Below are 17,717 nucleotides of genomic sequence, written 5' to 3' on the forward strand. Positions count from 1 at the left end.
AAATTTATTTAATAATAATATTTTATATATAATAAGATTCAATTAACCTCGTTCACTAATTGAATGTTTGAAATCACATATGAATTTTAGAACAAACATAGAATCAATAAGAAGAAAAAAAATATCCTACCAATGAAGGTCATACTATTGTTGTCACAATATAATAATTAAGACTCATTTGTTTTGAGAAATCTTAATAGAAGGTTGGTAGGGCTAATCAAAAGAATAAGGTACAACTGGAAGGGGTCATCTAAAGGGGGTCCTACGAAAGGATGGCTCCTAAAGGGAGAAAGATTTTCGAATGCGAGAGACTACAGAAGGGTCATTCGAAAGAAATATGAGGAAAGGTATTTCAAAGGGGTCTCAAAATCTTTAAATCTGTAAGACAGAAGACAGTTAAAAAACACGTGGGAATCTCTTTCACACAACCCTCCGATGCCTAAATCAAATGTGCAAAAGGATGCATTGTAATGCAGATGTATCAAATGATATCTTTCAAAAAGTGCAAGGCCTTCGAAAAGGTACGTGGGAAAGAGTTGAAAAAAAAGTCTTCAAATTCAATCAAAAGATCTGAAAGACGAGGGGTCATGCGACAACCTTGGACATGTGACACACATGCACAATGGCACATGGCACTACCCTTCTAGCAAGGGTGTTTGGCTATCACTGGTTAGGCTTCAGGAGGATCAAGTCTTTTGGAAAACTAGTTCCCAAAGGGTCTTCGAAAGACTGCTCAAATCTTTGAGGAAGTTAGCTCTCAAAAGATTTTTGAAAGACTACTAGGCCTTCAAGGAAGCTAGTCCTCGAAAGGCCTCTAGAAGTTTGCTCGGGTCTTTGAAGATAAAACTCCCGAAGACCCTTTCAGGAGAAGGCACTCTCCCGGGTCTAGATGAATTTTTTTGAAAAAACTCCCCCAAAGATTGTCTAGAGAAAATCTTGTAAAAGATATATTACAACACATGCTAACTTTGTTTTTTTTATAATTAAATTTAACTTAATTAATTGTTAAATAATATAATTTAATTTAATTAAGACTTAAATAAAAGAAGAGGCTTATTTTTTTTATAAAAAAAAAGTAACGAAAGTGACGTTCATATAAAAAAAGGTAAAAAATAAAGACCCTCAAAGTTATTTTTAAATCAAAAAAAATAATTACAAGGGTTTACGTGTCACTTATTTTTTTAATTAAAGCTATTTAATAAGTGTAATATTTCTGATTCATAACGAGCACAAAAAAAAAATATTATTAGTAAAAACACTTTTTATAATTTTGACCAAACACTACAAAAACCCTTTTATTCTAAGAAGAGCATTTACTGACTTCTCACCTCATGCCAGAATAAGACCTAATGCCAACCAGCCCCAGAAAACAGCTCCCACACATCACAATCAAGAAGCTATCTTAGTAATACGTTGGTTTCTCTGATGCTGAATAAAGTATGGGAATTGGAAAGCCAACTTCTACGACAGGGTGGAAGAGTGTTTGAGAAAGAGGAAGGTCAAAGGAATCATTGCTCCAACTAAATGGAAATGACATTTCACAATTTAGGGGCTTTTAAGTTTTAACCACCCTGCTCTTATCATACAACAAGAAAGTTTTGAGAGCTTATGCTACAGCAAAAGAGGCTCTAAATCAGGCTAAAACTTTGAAAAAGGTTACACTTTTCACTCGAAATACAACAAACAGCAACAATAACAACAGCAGAAGCAGCAAAAATGTATTAGTCAGTCAACGCGTTGAAGATCGGCTCATCCAAGACTACGCTACTAACTGTTCATCTTCTTCACAAGAATGCTTGTCGGACAGGTTTGCTAAAACGAATCCCGCAAAAACCTGAATGAAACCGGACTGGTTAGGGAGTTGCCCCTGAAAAAATTGAAAAGGGTTCAGGATATAGTCAAAGAGTAGAGTGCTACCTGAATGCACCCGAGGATGTAGATAGCAGAGAAGTGGCGACCATGCAACACCATATCGGCTAGCATGGCGAGGGGTATTGTCAGCGACATGCCTAGAGTTGCAACCAGTGGAGTTGTCCATACCACAGAAAGGGCCCTGTTCAAAAGTACTAATTGGTGAGTATTTTCCTTTCTCTTCACATTCACCGCCTAATCGCTTCCCAACTATGGACCGCTGAACCATTTTCTTGATGGAATATCTGGGGCTGGATAAAATTGGGAATGGAGAGAATGGCTGGAATATTTCTGGAGGCAATTTGAAGGATCCATATATTTGACACAAAAAGTAATTGCTTATGATTAGAAAAAGTGCAAATAAGTATAAAAAAATCTTGTTCTTATCATCCGTTTCATAAACCCATCCGAAGTTCCCAAAAAATAAATCCTCAACCTTCCCCTTCCCCAACAGCTGTGATTTATTTTCTCCTTTTATTTCTTTACGCTTTGAGGGTAAACCTTGGAAGCAAGGGGAAAAGTTGCTCCTTTATGACTAAAATGTCACATATTCAAGTCGTGAAAACAGTATCTTTGCAATTCCCCGATCCTTGCAAAGTGGGGAACTGGGGGGAGCCTCGTGCACTAGAGACACCCTTTATTTATTTACTCCTTTCCATGAAGAAGAGGGGGGGGGGGGGGGGGGGGGGGGACAATATAACCAGTAAAACTCCATCTTAGTGAAACGCAACTAAAGAGCAAAGAAGTTTCATGCTTTGGGTGCAAAAAAATCCAGGGTAGACTACTTACCAAAAATAATCTGAAAGAACACTCCCCATAAAGCCATTTAACAGCAGCACCTCACCAAGTGATACGGACTCTGGGAACCTGAAATGTGGTTCCATCCCCACAACATTCAGCGGCCATACTGCATGGAGCAACGTGAGATTGTGAAGGTAATTGTTCTGATTTATGAAATAAGCTTCAAAATGAAAAAGAGTTCACAAAACCAAGGCATCCATGTATAGAACAAAAGGTAAAACAGAGACAAAAACAACTTCCATGAAAAGCAAATAAACTTCAGTTACACTAAAAGTAAACAGTCCAGTGTATTACTTATTGTTCTAAAAAACTGCCTAATGATTAGACTTTTTTGAACAGTCATAGTAAACATTGCACTTTGTTTAAACAGTTGAGATTGAAGGGATGGAATACAAAAACAGTGCACCTAAATATAGTCAAACAATTATAGTAAATTAATTTCACCAAATCTAATGTTTTACTTTTTGATATGATAAAAAGAATAGTGAAGTAAACTGGGTATATGACTGTTCAAAGATAGTCACATTGCCACTGTTAGTTAAATTCAAAAGAATGTGATGGGTTAAGAATACTCATAATAGACTTTATCTTGAAGTAAAACAGATAGAAGAAACAATGGCCATAAGGCCAGTCTGAAATGGTATCTTACCAAGCCACCAAAGGCCAACAAGGGTAAACAATCCAATGTATCCGAAAAACTTCTGCACGTCAACCTTTTCTCCATCTGAACCAGCAGATTTCCTTAGCAGTACTGCAGAAAGTGGGAAAAATGTTCTTCAGGAGGAAGTTTTAGACTTAGTTTCGTAATGTGGAAATCTATATTGGACAGACATTCAGTGGAGCTTTCTAAATTGTACTACCTGTAAATAAGGCATATGACAATGCTGAGAGAAGACCAAAAATGTCGCCAATGATGGAATGCTTTGCATGCCTTGACAGGATATATATGATTCAGTTTGAGAAAAAACAGGCACAAACAAAAGGTAGCGGCACGAAGAAAGTAAATTACTATGTAAAAGTTCTAAACACAACAATCTGAAACATCAGCTACCGCCTAAACCCAATTGCAATTTGCTAATATGTCAGCATAAGTTCCACCAGGTGTGGGCAACCTTTCTGTTAGAATATTTCAAGAACATAGTTAGAATATTTGACAATATTTTCTCTATCTTACTGATCTTTTATACATTCATTGTAATCTTCCTATATTTGTTTATTTCCTATCTAGGTTAGTCATAGAAGTTAAATATATCCATTGTAGGCAATGCTGATTACAACAATAAAATGCATTTTGATATTTTCTCTATTACCGTTTTCTTTCATCCTTTTCTAACATGGTACCAGAGCCATGTTTCTTCTAGCCTGACATCAGAGCTTCCATCCTTTTCAACATGGTATCAGAGCAAGGTTTCTTCTAACACTTTGTATCAGCTTAAAGTTAAGCCAATGTCCATGACTTTGGAGAAGCACATCCAAATATGCTTGAAGATGCTCCTCCGAACTTATTGGTTGCATGATGCCTGATCAAGCAAAGATTTAAAAAATTTCACACTCTAAACTTATATAATCATAAAAATCTGCCAAATTTCCATCCATGTACCTAGAGCTTTTCTTTTTAATGGTTTATTGCAAAACACATTTGTAGCTTATTTCTTCGGTCAGCACCTTCAACTAGCCAGCAACCCAGAACAGTTATCACTGCATCGATCATTTCAAAAATCTAAACTGAAGTGGCTAAAAAGAAATAACATAAACCAACCAGGGAACCTCACAGCTAGTCCTTTCAAGATGGGTAATTATTATCAAAAGGAGTAGGGTCACTGGTATAAAAGCAGAAAGATAACTGCTCACCACCTGCCCTAACAGAGCAAAAATTGTTGTCATCTAGGTAAGTATGCAATTATAAAATAATATTTCATTTTCTTGAAGCTTTTTCAGGTAGCTATTTCATATTAAATGTGATCCAAGGAAGATATTGTTTAAATTGGAAAATGACCTAGAAGAAAGCCTACTACATAAAAGCAAGGTTGTATAGAAGCATACTCAGAGACGCTCAGTACTTCATCACGGGCCCAAGTTTTTCCAATTGTAGTCATTGCAACACCAGTCATACTGATACAGACAGCTATAATCTTCGCAATGTTTATGGAGTCCTGACCAAGAACTACTCCAAAGAAAAGTGTGAAGAGTCCTGATGTAGATGTCAAAACAGTCGTGCTAGCAACACTAGTGTTTGCCAGCGCAGAGTTTGAAAAATACTGCATGGAATCAAAGAGTAAATTAACATGATAAGTAAAGAAATTGTGAAATGTAAGACAAAAAGTGGACTATAATGACAATTGATTCTGATGGCAACCAAATTTCCTATCAATTTTAAATATCCTAATTCTAAAACCCTTCAGAACACTGGCTCATATGCAAGCATATCCTATCAGGCCCACTCACAGGAAACTTTTTTTTTTCTTTTTTCTTTTTTCTTTTTTCTTTTTTCTTTTTTCTTTTTTTCTTTTTTGGCTTGGCTATGTGGTGGACTTCAATATGAGATTTTTGTGCATCTGGTTTACTTGAAAAACAAAAAAACAAAAGATCAGATATCAGAAAATCAAATCCTGAGCCACAGAAATTGATGGAGAAGTATCATTTAGGAAATTTTGTATATTTATGTACAAGTATATTACTGACCAAGTTGTTTAGATTCTTACAATGACATATAAAGCCTTTGACTATTCGGTGTTGGACATAATAAATCTAGAACCAACAAGGTGCCTATCAATAGATACCAAGTAAGCTACCAAATTAAGTTCCCAAACTATAATGAATTTCTTTTTTTAGCGTCATTGGCCCTAAAAGAACAGAATAGCTAAAATATTACCTCTGTCATAAACCATATAGGAGCAAGATAACAGCTAGTTTTTACAATCTCCCATGAACTGAGCTCTGACTTCTCAATAAGAAAAGGCAACTCATCTTCCCCGCCCTTGTGTATCCGAGATCGTCCTTCTTCAGCTTGACTGAAATCCGTGTCAGTAATTAAGCAGCCCTTAAGATCTTCACCTGGTTTAAGATCATTGACTCTAAGAGGAATGCTTACTCCAATGGAAGAGCTCAAGAAAGGCCTGTCACTCTGAAGGCTCTTGAGCAAAGTTTTACTCAGTAATCTGCATATCCAATCTTTAAGAATTGCTATCGGTAGGTAGATGGCCATTAGAGACACTCCCAGGTATGTCAGACCAAATGGTTGTGTATACTCCTCAAAAATTCTCTGCAACACATAAATAACGTTGTTAACTTTGATTATGAAGAATTAAGCACCGATAATCATTTCCTTATGATGTATATTAACCCAATGCTCCATGGCAAGGTCCATGCTAACAGAGATGAATTAGAAGCAACATCATACCTTTAGGATATGGGTACTTATCTTTATGGGATTTTTAGAATAGCTAGCTTAATCCGTGTCTCATTGAAACTGTATTGTATGATAGTCTTCCCGAGCTTAGAACAATTAATGGTAGCCCAATTATGCTAGAAAAAAACAAAAGGGAAAAATCTAACATATTTATCTTTGTAGGATTTTCAGAATAGCTAGCCTATATATGTCAAATTTATATAAGTATCTGTGAGATTCATCATATAGTCCCAGACCTGCAATTCCCGAACCTGGGTTTCGTTTCATTTTCTCCCAATTGCCAACCGACTCAACTTAACATTGCCTTGGATTGCCTAAAACATATACCTAATGGAAGATTCAACAGAAAAACTGATGATAGAGAATCACAGAGAAAGGAGATCAAAGGTCTGACCTGAGTAACTTCAGCAGAGGCGACCCAAATGAAAACAACGGTGCCAATCAAAACCAACCCAACATTGTAGCGCCAACCCATCACCGCCCAAAACAGAAGCGACACCTCCCAAATACCACCCGCTTTGCAAATCGAGGATGTCTTCCTTCTTTCACTTTCCTTCCTTGGACCAAAGAAAAAATCACAAGAATTTCAGTCACGTGAATTAGGCAATGGATCCGAAGAAAATGACCGGAATTTGACGAAGAAAAAGAAACGCAAGGACTAAAATTTTTCGGCAACGAAAGCGGCGTCGGTTTTCGCTTGCAGAGACAAGGTGTCAGCAGCAGCATAGCGTAGTAATTGTACGACCAAGACAGGTGCCAGACTCGTACGGAGACGCTCGTGCAGTTGTTGGCTACGTGGCGCCATTCTGGTTGACCGCAAAATCCCATTCACTCACGAAGACGAAGACAAATACTAAAATCCCTTTAAGCGACTTCCCCTATTTGGAGAAATCTCGAGGAATTTCCCAAAAAGGATAAAATCTTTATTTTATTTTTTAATTATAATTATACAAAAAAGCGACCGCCAATTGGTCTCGGTTGACCACCATCTATCTACCACGTCTCTCAAACATTAATATTTTTAGGGTTTACTTTTACCATTAGTTCAGTTTCTTCTTTTTGGAGAAAAGAGTGTAAATCCAACCATTGATGAGTTGCACATTATTTGGTTTATTGTAAGCAATAAAAGAGGGAGGAGGAGAGAGGATAGAGGGTGAACGAGGATGGCACAAACAGTGTTACGCTACTCCAAAATATGCAACACTCATCACATCTCACCAACCATGCCACAAGAGAGATGGATGATACCACAATGTCTCATATACATGCCATTTCGAGCATGAATTTGATTGTTTGGTAGTTACATAGATGTCAACAGAACAAAAGGTTAAATTCTGGTAAATAATGAAAACTGGTCTTATCCTTGCACATGGAAATGAATGAAATGACCCAAAAAAGAAAAAAGAAATGCCCAACTGGGACAACAGTATGTTTTCATAGTAAGCTGAAGCTGTGAACAAAATGATTCAACCACTATGTTCAAGTTGAACAATATTGGGGTGCAACGCTTTTCTGTCTGACCAACTCATGGAGATCATGGACAATCTTAAATACAGCATCTGGCCTTGCCAGCCTCAATGCATTTTCTGACATAGCCTTGAGTTCATCAGCTTTCGGGCCAAACCACTGGGCGACAATCTTGGCTATCTCTTTCGGCAACTTTGAGAATTTACCAAATCCGTTTTCCACCACATATGGTACATTCCCAGCTTCCTTGAACATGATAACAGAAAGAAAACTCAGAACTATTATAGCTTTCAGAATTTTTAGCTTCTACCATTATTTTCTTTTTGGGTTTGGATAATAAGAGACTGTAACGACTTTCTGTGCATTAACAACTCGGATTAAAGATTTTTGGCCTCTTTCTAACCACTTCGACGCTTGATAAATGGAAAATAAACTCTCAAGCACGCTGTTACCTTTGCGGACTTGCAGAACGTGGTATTTAAACCATGATCCGCTGCAAGAAAGTGAAAGACCGGCTTTGCCAAGCTTTTCACCTTGACTACTAGCAACAATTAGGTCGCCAAGCAATGTAATAATAGCCACATGCAAAACATAGTATTTAGTGCAGGATATTCCATCATTCTGAAATCAGGTCCAGTAACAACCCGTCTAATTAATCAGAAGCAGATCCATATATATTACATTTTATGTAATTTCAAGTACTTATTCATTGATGAGGAGTTTCATGTAATAAATAGGCGTAGAAACAGATCCTTTCTTGCTTTTGTTCTTCGCTTCCTCTCTCTCCCTCTTTTTTTTTTTTTTTTTTTTGGGGGGGGGGGGTGGGGGGCGGGGTGGGAGCGGCTAAGCACATTAACTAAAGATAAATTACCTGCCCAGCAATATAATCATTAAGAATAATGGGGAGTCCTCGGATCATAGCTTCTGCGATGGTCCCAGGACCAGCCTACAGAATCAGTATACGGAATTTTTATTAGATGATTAATATTGGGAGAAAGAGGGAAAACCAAGAATAAAGATTTTTATCACCAAGTTCAGCACCATGACAGATTCACCTTCGTAATAATGCAATCACAAGCTCCCATGCACTGCTCCATCTTAGTGACAAAGCCTTTCACCTAACTCACAAGCATCTTCGACAAGTCAACTATATATGTATATATATATATGTATGTGTATGCGTATGTGTATATATTAGGTTGCATTTGGATTTAGATTTGGACTCAAGAAATAGAAGAATTTGACATGACATCATTTGAAATCCCTCTATCCAAATGCAATACAAAAATCAAAGGCACTTAATCACTATTCTCTATGGAAATGCTGTAATTTCATAGACAGTCCACCATAGACACGTTTTATTTGGAAAGGAAGCATAAACTCAGCAAAGATCATAATAACAAATTAAGGATTTGGGGAATTTTAGCATGTCTGCCGGACTTCAGCATTAGTTTAAAAACTATATGAAAATTGAAATCAGAGAAGGAAGCCTGCATCTTAGACAAGAAGAGCAAAGAGGGGGAGGGTTCATAAAATTGTGATTTGAAAGGAACTTTTGTTAATACTTTCAGAAAATGACCGGTTTAATGGAACAAAAGTAGCTCAAAATCATCACCGGGCAATTTAATTTAGTGGAAGAAAAAAGTATTTAATAAATCTATAAGGCCAAAATACTGGCAAGATAAAGATTGGAAGGTGCAGTCGATTTCTAGATTGGAAGGTGCAGTCGATTTCATACCTGGACAGGAATTTTCCAATCAATGGAAAGTAATCTGTTGGCAAGCTTTTTGTTGCGGCCACATACTACAAGGACCTGGCCTATTGGCTCCCCCATAATACCATCATATAGAGAGTTTCCAAGTGCCCGTGCAGTAGCCTCAATGGGACCCATCCCTTCCCCACCACCCATCAATAGCACAGCTGGAAGATCTTCATCCATGCCCAGCTCTCTCCTCAATTCATGCTAGTTATGAGGATTAAACATGATGAAAACAAATGTTATAACTTGAATCACATTATTCTAACAATCAAGCAAAGTAATCTAGATTAATTAAAGATATAAAGGAATAAATTGCACATTTACTAATTTTTTGTCAAAATTGTGGATAGCTATACAATTATCAAATGCCACACTTTTCCTATTCAGTTCATTGTTATCAAATACCATGCCTTCCCCGTCATACTTCCCTTTTACAAAGGACTGGCCTTTAATGAAAAGCAAGCATTGCTCATAATATCAGAGTCCCTTTGCGAGGTTGACTTGGAAACTAAGTATTGAAACTTCTATAAAGATGCAGTCTGTGTAACACATGATTGACAATCTCTCACTTGTGCTCCTAGAAGCATGTCCATACCCAAACAGATGCGTCCATAATGTTTGAATAAGTCTCGTTATTTTGGATTATTAACCCACATATCTCAAGGTCCTCCAAACAGCTTGAAATGTTTACAAGTTCCTACTGTCTAAGAACATTTGCCAATATGCCCGTGGCGGTCATAAACCAATCATGAAATATGAACATTTCTGTAAACACAACTATAAGTAAACCGTAGGGGGTTAGTAATGATATGCACAGTGTGATAATCCAAATGAAGAAGTTGAGATTCATCGGCAATGGTCCAGAAGTCTTAATGTAGAAATCTGAAAATGTTTCATGGACACAAATTTACATGATGCGCAGTTGCCAATATGACAATTTTCTTAATCAAGAAGATCTAAACAAGTGGTGATGATCTGGATCTTGAAAATTAAAGTGAGGCTTTCATAGAGACACGAGAAATGGAGGGTTGAGAGGCTTATTGCACCATCCACCAAACCCGGGTAAGCTAATAACTGATGCATAAGAGAGTGGGAGACCAGCCACTGCCAATCTGGAACTTCAGGTAAAAGAAAAGGAATTAGGCACATCAGGCGGAAAAGAGGAGGCATGAAGCGAGTAGCTCTTTTGTGATAGGATATCTCTACACTCTACTTGCTGACTCTAATCGTGTGGTCATCTTCGTAAATGAAGATTCCACATGGCCAGGGGCTCACAAACAAATAACTGTACATCTTTATTTATAAACAATAAGTATCTCTTTATAGCAAAAGCATATTTTATATTTTATTCCAACAAAAAAGTAATATAGACATGGTGCATATTGAAAAATTAATTGTAAATAAGTCCAATAACTCTTTTTAAGGAAAATCTTTTACTAAACAAACAGGAAGGTTCTGACTTCATACTTCCTAAAATTAGAAAGTAATATTTAGTTACTAATATTTATAAACCCTTATTCTCTTCAAACTTACAGTGTGTGACAAGTAAGATGTAATGTGACAACATCTAAGCAAATGGCCAACGTGTCAATGCAAACACTTTGCCTTAATACCAATGTGACAATGTCTGCACTTAGACAGAAATTTTAAAGTGTATAAATTATTCGCTTTTATAATTATATACTGCTACGTACTCATATAATTAATGTATAGAAAAAAATCCATAAATTGCCATGTCCTCATCATGTTCTACTCCTATTTGCCAATTCAGTATAAATATTTTGATCAATTGTGAGGTAGGCTTTGGCTTATAGCATTCTGATACACCATCTGAGTGAAATTTTTGTAACGTAACCATCTCACTTAAAGGCACTATTCTCCTCATGAAACACTAAGGTACAAAAATGCACAAGGAAGATATGGGCATCTAATTTAAATAGCCAGAAACTTGACCAACCTTTGGGGGAACAGGTTTAACAAATGAAGGTCGCACAGGTAGGCCAAAAACCTTGATTTGAGAAGAATGAAGCCCAGCTCTCAGGGCCCTTTTTTCTACGTCTTCTGTCGGGCAATAACATCTTGTCACAAGCTTATGAAACCTAAACATGGAATAAAAACATAGAGCATGAAGTGGACATTAGGAAGAGTGAATTCAGGTAAAAAAAAATGTGTAAAAAATACCATGTTGGATGGCAAGTGCTTAAATCTGTAACTACTGTGGTGAACACAATCTTCTTCAAAAGACCTCTTGTCCTCAAGATACGAAGTGGAACATGTTGCATCAGGGGATGCACACTGATAATAATATCTGGTTGGTACTTCATCAAACCTTTAGCAACCTTACTGTGAAAACATAAGATAAACGAATTGGATAATAGTAACAAACAACAGAAAAAGAGCATCTACCTTACTTTACAATGACTATTCTCCCACCACAAAAAAGGTTAAGAAAGATAACTATAACATTCTAAGAGTTGCGTTTCTTTCATGGGACTCGGGAAAAATAGGGTCTGGGACAGCAGAAGTAAAAACAATGACCAAATTGAAAATAAGTAACGGGAAGACTCTGATAAATATGCCAAAGACAATTTCCCAAGATTATAACAAACAAGAACATGGAACTCAAGATGATGAGAAATCTTTCTTACCAAAAGATTGTATATATTAATAGAAAGAGTGACAGGATCAAAGAGAGATTATTCATGTGGACTAAAAGAATAAGAATTTCAACTTTCAAAAAGCGCAATTCATATCATAATTCATCTATGAGAAAAGGTTAGTAAAAAAGAAGGTTTTCCCCTCACAAATGTCTTAAGCCACCTTTGTCTCTTACCTTTCTTCACTGTCCATGACTAACAGCACAAAGTCCAAATGAGGCTTACTGCTCTAGGTTATTTTTACCATCAATTGATAAGATTAGGGGAAATTGGGCGAAAGTATAAAAGCACAAACAACTATCTTGTATTCTAGGGTCTGAAAATTAGTACACCAAACATGAAATGTTATATGCACAGCTCTAATTCAAGTATATTACCTAAGTATATTGCAGTACAAAATGACCATCTTCCGACTCCAGAAAGGTGGGGAGTGGTAATGCATTGTGACAGGCATTCTTATGGACAGACCATATAAAATGGTTACCGTGGGGCATGCATTGACTACATGAATGAAAAATTGTTCTCACACACAAAAACCATAAGCAGCCAAGTGAAATTTTCCGAAGTGAGCAGATACTGTAATTTAAGAAGAATGATGAAATGAAAATAAAACCAAGTATGAAAGTCACCTATCTTAGTACAAAGCAAAAAGATTTCGTGGCACTAACAATCCAAGTAATTTGCTGATTGAATTGCAGAACCCTAGGCATAGAATAATGTGCTACAATCATGAAGTAACCTAATTATTCCACATTTCACATATCTAACATGAATTTTATTAAAGGTTTTCATGTGAGAAGAAGGAATTAGTCCTACCGAGCTATAAACATCGAAGTTGCAGCAAAATTGGATTGGTGCACCACACGCGGAGCAGATGCGTAATAAGTCATCTTCCACAATGGCCCATGTTTCACCAGGAAGCTGTAACTCCTTGGCAATTGATTAAATGGCCAAGGAGTATGATCTGTCCACAAATCAGTAACAAAAACCTGCAACAAACACTCTTAACACGCAGAACACGGGCAACCAATAAATCATCACATGCACACTGATCTTTTTCCTAATTCATGGTAACCAAACCGCAAAAACTGACCTCATATTCATCACCAAATTCTTCATTGAATGCTGCCTTAATGGCTTCTGCAGAAGCCCGGTGACCACCGCCAGTGTCACTCATCAAAATAAGAACCTTCTTGGGCTTAATTGGTTCAACCCCATTTCCATTCATTCCTTCGTCTTCCAAAACTCCATTCACAATTTCTCCAAATCCATTATTATCACTATCACCAAGCCGAACCGAGGCGAATCCAATTGGGATTTTGATACAACTAAACTTAACAAACCTATTGAAGTCATTGAACAGTTTATGAATCCTGGAAGCACTTCGCGCGCTCAAACTCAGCGAAGCCACAACGTTGGCCTTCCCCTTCTTCTTCTTCTTCTTCTCGCCAACCCAACCCCCAAGCCCGTCAAAGTACAAGTAATTAGACAAAAGCAAAGAGTACCCATCTGAATTCGAGTTGTGAAACCTAGAATCAAATGCAAAGTCGCTCAATTTGGATAGAAAACTGAAGACATTGCCACTTGCTAGAGGGGTCAAGCTGGAAGGTTGGACTTGCATGGCAGTATGTATCTTGCAGAGGAGATAGGACATGAATCCGTCAATGGGTAGAGGTCTTTATCAGGCTTACTCAAATGGGTGTTCTCTTCATGGCAAAACAGAAACAATACCAGCTGGAGCAGGATGGGACAAAAAAGAGGGAAGAAAAATCGAGGGGGGTTTGCAGCCGCAGAGAGAGGATTTAGCGGAGAGAAGAAATATTCCAAAGTAGGTGCCTGCCTTGAATTGAATTGAATTGATGATGGCATGTGTTGGATATCTGTCGTGAGATTCAATGTTAATGATTAATTATTTATTTGGGATTATTCACTGCAAATAAATTTGTGAAAATTTTAATATTTTTTAGATCACAATTAAATAATACTTTATTATATTTAAATAATAAATTGTTATTATTAGTGAGTGATATAAACGAGGAGTTTGTTATCACAAACGTTGGCAGCTTGTAAATTAAACCGTGTTTGCTTGTGGGTTTGTGTAAATTTTTATTTTTTTTCCTTTTTTTGTTTTATAATTTAAAATTGAGAATTAGATTTTTTTACTTTTGTATAAATTTTATTTTGATATAATGTTTTATTTAAATAACTAGTGGGAACATAACATGTTTGATTTGAGGTGTTTATCAACTTGTTATGTAATATTAGTGAGTCTTAACTAATTTCACAATAAAACGCTATTTTATAAATGAGCTCCTAAAATGTTGATTTTATTTTTTAACTCAAATTTTTTCAATTTAAAAATGTTTTCCCTACTTGTTTGATTAACAACTTCAAGTTGAAACTTCTTTTTAAAAAGGCCAAGATGGTTGTAGCTATTTTTCTATAGTATATAATTAAAATCAAATAAAAATATCAACTAAATTATATTATTAATCTTTAAAGTCTCTATGAATCATAACAAATTAGTTCCTATTTTAACTGTTATTACTATAACCACTTAAACTCTGATTTTAAAATTTATATATCTATGTCACAATAACTTAATTTGGTCAATAGAATTTTGATGAAAAATAAAATAAGTGACTAAGAAATTAAAATTTAGTTAACATGATGACAAAAATTAGGCGTATGATAGATCAATTTGGTATGAAGTGCAGTATCTAATGGGCATGTCTCCGAAGATGGTTCCACAGGTATGGCACAGGCCAGCTTTGGTCAGAGTGACTAAGATGATGTTTAATTTGACCCATAGGCCATAGTTTAATACTGTACTGAATTAACATAAAAAATTTCAGACGAAAAAAGAAAGCAGCATATGCCCAGTATTTAAATATCAATTGAAGAACCATGAATACAAGTAATCCGTAATTTAAAAAGAAAAAAAATGGAAAAAAGAAAAAGATAACTTGAGCATGAAATGAAAATACAGGACCCCCAAAAAAATTAATTAGTAGGTGAAGACTCAAGAGAGCCGGAATGGTTGGTACAAGGAAAGTGTGAATTAGTAGTAGTAGATCAAGAGAAGCAGCAGGATGGTACAAGCTTAGCGAAACTATAACCATTTCTTAGAAGCTAGTAGTAGGGTACTACTGATCTAGCGCCTGGGAATGGGAGGCTGTTCCAACCACCTAGCACGATAGCCAGTTCCCTTACAATCCACGCAGCATGTCGTCCCCTGGGAGAGAGCATTATTATTATTATTATTATTATTATATCACAAACAGAGTTGGGGGGGAGGGGAGGGGAGGGGTTTGGAGGTTTCGTCTGGGAATGTATTACCTTTCCAGCGCAAATAACACAGCTAGTGTTTCTGGAGGGGACTTGGCAAAGCATGTTATCACCGAGAATGAAGAAGCCAGTGCCGCCACACCATTTGCACTCAACATGCCCATTCGAGTCACAGGTAGTGCAAACAATGGGCCTTGGTTGCTACAAGTATATCACAGACATATACAAAGGATGAGATACCCTCTACATGAAGCAACACCGCTACCATGAATGAATTGAAGGCCCCTTAAAGGAAGCATAGTATAAATACTGCCAGATCTTTCTAATTAATAGTTTCAAGTACCCACAAAAAAAAAAAAAAAGAATTCCACTAGGGAAGAAGAAGAAGATGAACCATAACAGGCGTTTCTCACCACCACCAGCAGACTCCACCTTTCTTTTTTCGGTCTTACTTTTCTCTAACTATGTCTTAGCTTCCTCTATCCTCAGCTCAACAGAATGAGTATGAAACAGGTTTAGCAATTCAGAGCAAACAACCAGTTATCACCACGTCCCTATCCCATGCATAAAGAGGGACCAAGCAGCAAACTAAACTCTGCCAATCCTACAACTCATTAGATGCTCCAGCGGCTCTAATTTCAGTATAACTCTTTTTTTTTTTATTTGATAACCTAATTCAGGCATAACTTGGTCTTGTACAATTGTGACTCAGACCAAGGTCCCCTTGACTGTGGCTCTAAACCATTCTTGCTTAACCAAGATACAAAAACTAGAGAAGTTACCACACAGTTGACAGTAAACTAAATTCACCAAACTAGAGGAGCTACCACCGGTCACCAACATATTGACACACTTGCCTCAAAGCAGGCTCCTGAAATCTACACCAACACAGAAACTAATCCCATAACACCAACCCGCTAAATACACTGAGAGGAATCTTAAAAGGTAGACATGGATAGATGGCAACATTTGGCAAGGACAAGCATGCAACCATTACCATTCCTCACTGATTTTCTTTCTTATTTATTTATTTTTTATTCTTTGAGAATGAGTTTGATTAGCAATTCCTTCAACACTGTAAACAATTGTAACAGTGTAGAGTCCTGGATAGAAATTCCGGCAACACTTCAAACAATTATAGGTAGGGACTGGGATTGAGTTTGATTAGCAATTCTTGCAATGCTTCAAATAATTACAAAAGTAGGAATTTGAGCTGAGTTCGAATAGCAATCCCTCCAACATTTTAAACAATCTTGGTGGGCAATCCTCAACATGACGAACCAAATGCAACAATGGAGCTTTTCCATATGTTCATTTCAGAACATTCATCAGGGAAACAAAAAATTATCATCATTAAAACAAAATCAACAAAAGAAAGAACCCTCGTTTAAGATCATTTGGTTCTAAAGACCTTAGGACGAATCGATGACATTATTTTTTGCAACCAAGTGCATGAATTAAAGTTTTGTATCAAATCATAAATTAAGGCTAGATATGTTATTGTTGTTGTTTTACCCGATAGTGATATCGCCGTCGCCAACCGCGACCAAACAGACTGGGGAACGCAAGCAAACCCTAGGAGCGAAGCGCATACCTGAGAGATTAACCAAGCCGTCTCCATGCGCTTAATGAAATTGGAGGAGCTCTCCACCATTGAAGCCCGAAGAACCCTACTTCTCCGCTGATTCATCAGGGCGCCGCCAGTTGCCAGCCCTCTCTGTGGCACCACGAACCCACTACTTTTCTCAACCAATTTCACGGAAATCATGGGCCTGCATCCGCAATATACACAGCTCGACATTTGTTTCGAACTAGAACAGTTTTTTATCTGGTATCTCAAATCTCCAGAGAGGGATCAAAAAATTATGAATTTAAAGGGGAAATGGAGAAAAAGACGAGGAGGAGAAGCCAGTCGTTTCTGAGTTTCCTTGTGGCGGAATCCACCGTCGGTTTTCCAAAGCGATAACTACTCTGACCCGGCTATGAATTTTATTAATCCAACCCAACCCGACCATCCCACAGAATTCAACAAATATCCCTGATATTTGTGTTCATTTCATTCATCATTCTATCTATTTTCTTTATAAATAAATTAACTCAAAGCTTATATTTTAAAATATTTTAATTCAACCAATAAAATTATTTTGAGACTGAAACTATTTTTAAAATATATATCTTATATCATTTATATTTTTTTTATTGTTCGGCGCACTGCCCAAATCAAAGGCTTGCTGTCACGCGTTAATGGCAAAGGAAAATTTACTAATATTTTTTAAGCAAAAAAATAACGCTAATGAATTTACAACCCATTCCACAGCATGGAGATGAAATTAGCCATTTTTGAACCCATGCAATTTCTCATGGCATTCTGTAAATGATTTTGGCAGGCAGACCATTCAAATTTAACACACCCCCCCCCCCCCCC

At 36.8% G+C, this 17,717-nt stretch overlaps 3 protein-coding genes across 4 annotated transcripts; all 3 read right to left on the minus strand.

The window, feature by feature from the left end:
- Window positions 1-1,319: 1,319 nt before the first annotated feature.
- On the minus strand, window positions 1,320-7,012 carry LOC127809380 (thiamine-repressible mitochondrial transport protein THI74-like). Of its 2 annotated transcripts, XM_052348143.1 has the most exons (8): window positions 6,516-7,006; window positions 5,585-5,974; window positions 4,756-4,970; window positions 3,573-3,643; window positions 3,362-3,463; window positions 2,701-2,818; window positions 1,918-2,053; window positions 1,320-1,834 (listed from the first exon to the last, which is right to left on the minus strand). In XM_052348143.1, the coding sequence occupies exons 1-8, from the start codon at window positions 6,594-6,596 to the stop codon at window positions 1,760-1,762; spliced, it is 1,188 nt and encodes a 395-aa protein (XP_052204103.1). In that variant the 5' UTR covers window positions 6,597-7,006; the 3' UTR covers window positions 1,320-1,759. The 2 variants fall into 2 exon arrangements, with proteins under 2 accessions (XP_052204103.1, XP_052204109.1); XM_052348149.1 differs by lacking the exons at window positions 1,320-1,834; window positions 1,918-2,053 and adding an exon at window positions 2,060-2,202 and having other exon boundaries at window positions 6,516-7,012.
- Window positions 7,013-7,438: 426 nt separating this feature from the next.
- LOC127809361 (probable monogalactosyldiacylglycerol synthase, chloroplastic) lies at window positions 7,439-13,877 on the minus strand. The gene is made up of 8 exons (XM_052348127.1): window positions 13,098-13,877; window positions 12,821-12,993; window positions 11,529-11,690; window positions 11,305-11,446; window positions 9,327-9,551; window positions 8,644-8,706; window positions 8,460-8,534; window positions 7,439-7,834 (listed from the first exon to the last, which is right to left on the minus strand). Exons 1-8 carry the CDS (start codon window positions 13,656-13,658, stop codon window positions 7,601-7,603), a joined length of 1,635 nt encoding a protein of 544 aa, XP_052204087.1. The 5' UTR covers window positions 13,659-13,877; the 3' UTR covers window positions 7,439-7,600.
- Window positions 13,878-14,862: 985 nt separating this feature from the next.
- Window positions 14,863-17,326, minus strand: LOC127809435 (uncharacterized). The gene is made up of 3 exons (XM_052348216.1): window positions 16,887-17,326; window positions 15,344-15,493; window positions 14,863-15,239 (listed from the first exon to the last, which is right to left on the minus strand). The coding sequence occupies exons 1-3, from the start codon at window positions 17,091-17,093 to the stop codon at window positions 15,159-15,161; spliced, it is 438 nt and encodes a 145-aa protein (XP_052204176.1). The 5' UTR covers window positions 17,094-17,326; the 3' UTR covers window positions 14,863-15,158.
- Between the last annotated feature and the right edge of the window lie 391 nt (window positions 17,327-17,717).

The sequence above is a fragment of the Diospyros lotus genome, chromosome 1 (assembly GCF_014633365.1).
Source record: "Diospyros lotus cultivar Yz01 chromosome 1, ASM1463336v1, whole genome shotgun sequence".
Classification (NCBI taxonomy): Eukaryota; Viridiplantae; Streptophyta; class Magnoliopsida; order Ericales; family Ebenaceae; genus Diospyros; species Diospyros lotus.

Excerpts from the sequence above, each read along its gene's own strand:
- LOC127809380 (XM_052348143.1), bottom strand. The coding sequence starts at position 6,596 with ATGGGTTGGCGCTACAATGTTGGGTTGGTTTTGATTGGCACCGTTGTT. Across the intron at positions 5,975-6,515 it reads CCTCTGCTGAAGTTACTCAG|AGAATTTTTGAGGAGTATAC; the intron begins GTCAGACCTTTG and ends TATGTGTTGCAG. Across the intron at positions 1,835-1,917 it reads ACATCCTCGGGTGCATTCAG|GTTTTTGCGGGATTCGTTTT; the intron begins GTAGCACTCTAC and ends GGTTTCATTCAG.
- LOC127809435 (XM_052348216.1), bottom strand. The coding sequence starts at position 17,093 with ATGTCGAGCTGTGTATATTGCGGATGCAGGCCCATGATTTCCGTGAAA. Across the intron at positions 15,494-16,886 it reads CGGCTTGGTTAATCTCTCAG|CAACCAAGGCCCATTGTTTG; the intron begins GTATGCGCTTCG and ends ATATACTTGTAG. Across the intron at positions 15,240-15,343 it reads GTGTTATTTGCGCTGGAAAG|GGGACGACATGCTGCGTGGA; the intron begins GTAATACATTCC and ends GCTCTCTCCCAG.
- LOC127809361 (XM_052348127.1), bottom strand. The coding sequence starts at position 13,658 with ATGTCCTATCTCCTCTGCAAGATACATACTGCCATGCAAGTCCAACCT. Across the intron at positions 11,447-11,528 it reads AGCACTTGCCATCCAACATG|GTTTCATAAGCTTGTGACAA; the intron begins GTATTTTTTACA and ends TTCCATGTTTAG. Across the intron at positions 7,835-8,459 it reads ATGATTATATTGCTGGGCAG|GAAGCTGGGAATGTACCATA; the intron begins GTAATTTATCTT and ends ATCATGTTCAAG.